Raw genomic sequence first — 3,360 nt, forward strand, 5'->3', positions numbered from 1 at the left:
AACGAAGTTGCATTCAATGAACTAGTTCTAGTTCGTTCCGGAACTACAAACAGTTGATCAAGCTGATCAGCTGTTGGCTGGTACTCGGTTGGTTTGTTTTGATTCTCATTCGCCACGATTGGTCTTCGGCTAGTTTGCTTTCAACTGCATTCGCCAGGTTAGTCCTCGTCTCGTCCGCTTTGACGTCAGTTTACAGGGTTGTAATTAGCAAACTCTGAATGTGAGCTACCCTTGCTACTCTTGTTGTTCCCTTAAACCTCATTCGTAAACAATGCAACTCCTTTTTAGTCTCCATCCCACCTCATTCGTAACTTTCCGTCTTCTTTTTACTTCTTCTTTACCGGGCATTTTGTCTTATCCCATCCCATTCGTAAAGGTGGAACGTTTTTCAATATTTCTTTTCTTGTGAAGGTGGCGAATGATTTTCTCCGCTGTCAAAAGTTTCATTTAATTCTGGGCAAACTTTTTTGTTTGTAAATTACTCCGAGTTTACCACAAAAAAATTTATATTTCAATATTAATCTTTCAAACATATTTTATATTAAGCAAACGACAAAAACGTTTAGATAACGGCACAAGTAAGCTGCACACAAAAGAAATAGTTAATTACATTTTAAATGCTGTGTTTTGTTTTACCAAACCAAACTACTGTTGGTATTGTTGTTAGTCCCTTTTTAGTCGCCCATGGAATTGTTAGACAAGTTCCAGACAAGAAAAATGTTCAATGGCATGGTTGAAACCGTACGAAACAGTATCGTAGGAACGTATCCTTCATGTCACATTGCTTCGCGTCTGGATGAAAGGCGAGCTAAGGCAAGAGCACTAAGGGCAGAACGCAGGCGAAAGCCAGATAAACCCGATGATTTTGTGACATACGAAGATTCCGGTAGCGACGAGGAGACGCCGGAACAACAGGAAGAAGTACTGCATACATCGTACAATGTCTATGATTTTATACGCAGCCGGGAAAATGGTTTGAGTGAAGTAATAATGTGTCCTAGAGTGTCGTTTTTTAGTTTGGCGATTACAGGCGATTTTAATGAAGGACATGCATTTCTTCGTTTTTTGCAGAGACGTAGCTTTAACTTTGAACAGACCAGTCGCTATGTTTTGACGCATGATATGTTGCGGGAAACGCAAATAAGTTTGGGTTATATCAACAAGGTGTTTTGCTCTAAATGGCTAAGCAATCGTCAGGTTATTTTTGGCACCAAATGCAATAAGGTAGGCGATTCGATTACAAACATACCTATTTATTTTTGTTGTTGTTTGGGTTTTTTTGTGGTTTTGATTACAGCTCCTGGTTTACGATGTAAATATGCGACGTGTTGATGCAATTCCCACACTCTCTACCAATCGTCCCAATCATCCGGAAGTTCAAGGAGGTCTTCATGCAATTGAAATAAATCCAAGTCGTACATATTTAGCTACGGGGGCTAGAAATTCCGCCGACATTGCCATATATCGATTACCAACACTAGATCCTATATGTGTGGGTGAGAACGGACATAGAGATCTAATAATGGGCATGTGTTGGCTTGATGATCAGTTCATAGTGTCCGGATCGAAAGATTCACGTATGGCTTTGTGGCGTGTCAACGAAGAACATATGGAATTTCCCGATGGCGGTAAGGAATTTTGTCCCACAGTAGCCACAATTAATCCACTATGTGTTCGAGATTGTCGTACGGCACACAGAGTAAGTAAAAGAATAATTTATTTCATTTTTGGAAAACAAAAATTCCAGTATACAAATAATAAATTTTTATACCCTTCATCACACTGTGGTACAGGCAAAAGGAAACGAGATAGACACATGGTTCCTTTTGCGAATATGCATAGAATCTCAAAATACAGGTCGTATTTTTAATTCGAATTGGATGAAAATTGGGACAGCTCATTTATTTGGCCCAAGGACGAACCCTATTGAAATTGGGGAATTTAGTTCAGATTTAGATATAGCTCCTATATATATTTTAGTCCGATTTTATTTAAATGGTGCACCAAAGTCCCTATATATCATTCGATTTGCACGAAATTTTGCATAACGTAATTAAGTAGGTCTGGAATGATGTGTGTTAAGTTTCCTGAAAATCGGTCCAGATTTAGATATAGCTCCCACATATATTTTCGTTCGATTTTATGTAAATGGTGCACCAAAGTCCCTATATATCATTCGATTTAAACGAAATTTTGCATAGCGCACTTAATTGAGCCTAGAATGGTGTGTGTTAAGTTTCGCGAAAATTGATTCAGGTTTAGATATAGCTTCCATATAAATTTTCGTCCGATTTTGTGTAAATGGTGCATCGAAGTCAGTATATATATTTCGATTTGCACGAATGATGTCCACAAAAATTTTGTGGGCACGTCTTTTAGCCGAATTTGCTCTAATTTAGTTACCATTGAGAGTTAATTTTCAAAAAATTGGCATGGCTTTGCGCACCATTTATAAATGTCTCGAACGATTACAGGTATCTTAAATGACAACCTAATGGTGAATGGTAGAAAAAGTTCGATCTGGCCGAATTTAATGACGTTTTTTTTTGTAATTTTAGATACGTTCTTTATGTTTTAATAAAGAATTTCGGGAAATTGCCGCCTTATCGCTAAATGGCTTCATACACGTATTTAATGCGGAGACATTTAAACAAAAACTATCACGTAAACTGCCAAATTGTCAAGATAATGTTAGCATAGCATACCATAGTGATGGCCTCTATGCCATTGGATGCCGTTCGTACACGATATTATTGGATACCAGAACGTTACAGGTAAATATTATGTTATTGACGAATTTCGATAGCATTCGCAAGGGAATGTAATACTCTGCTAATTTTTTCATTTTTTCTATTTATTTTGTAGACAATAAAAAAAATCACTTCCCGCTATAGTGGTTGTGGCATACGTTCGACCTCATTTGAAGGCAATCTACTAACAGTTGGCACTGGCCTGGGAATGTTATTATTCTATGATATACGTGCTGGAAAATATCTGGAGAGCAGTGTTAATGCTTCGCGTACTGTAACATTGAAATGCAGCAAAGGTATTGTGGTAAGTATTTGCATTTGGCATTCTTTTTCGTTAAAAGAAAATTTAAGATAACAGAAATTTAATATAATTAAAAAATTGAAACGAGGTTGTATATTGTAATTGACGGGTGTATAACAGCTTTTGGGGAGCACCCCATATTTAAAGACATACAAATTAAGAAAAACCTAAACCTAACCCAATCGATTTCATAACTTCTGAACGCCGTACTTTCTTTAACTATGGAAAGAATTCTGAAATTTCACCAATCGTCGCTTCAGATAACTGTCCAATCCATATGATGCTCGGTTAGAAGAATGAAATTTCCGG

General features: G+C 37.2%; 1 protein-coding gene across 1 annotated transcript; it reads left to right on the forward strand.

Moving 5' to 3' along the window:
* Window positions 1-717: 717 nt before the first annotated feature.
* Window positions 718-3,054, forward strand: LOC133327333 (DDB1- and CUL4-associated factor 12 homolog; the record flags this gene model as incomplete). The annotated part of the gene is made up of 4 exons (XM_061535896.1): window positions 718-1,224; window positions 1,298-1,699; window positions 2,559-2,821; window positions 2,895-3,054. Coding segments are annotated over exons 1-4 (1,332 nt in total), but the record flags the coding sequence as incomplete, so codon positions are not given.
* Window positions 3,055-3,360: the final 306 nt, after the last annotated feature.

The sequence above is a fragment of the Musca vetustissima genome, unplaced genomic scaffold (genome assembly GCF_032173495.1).
Source record: "Musca vetustissima isolate MV318-11 ecotype Yass unplaced genomic scaffold, APGP_CSIRO_Mvet_v1 utg244405, whole genome shotgun sequence".
Classification (NCBI taxonomy): domain Eukaryota; kingdom Metazoa; phylum Arthropoda; class Insecta; order Diptera; family Muscidae; genus Musca; species Musca vetustissima.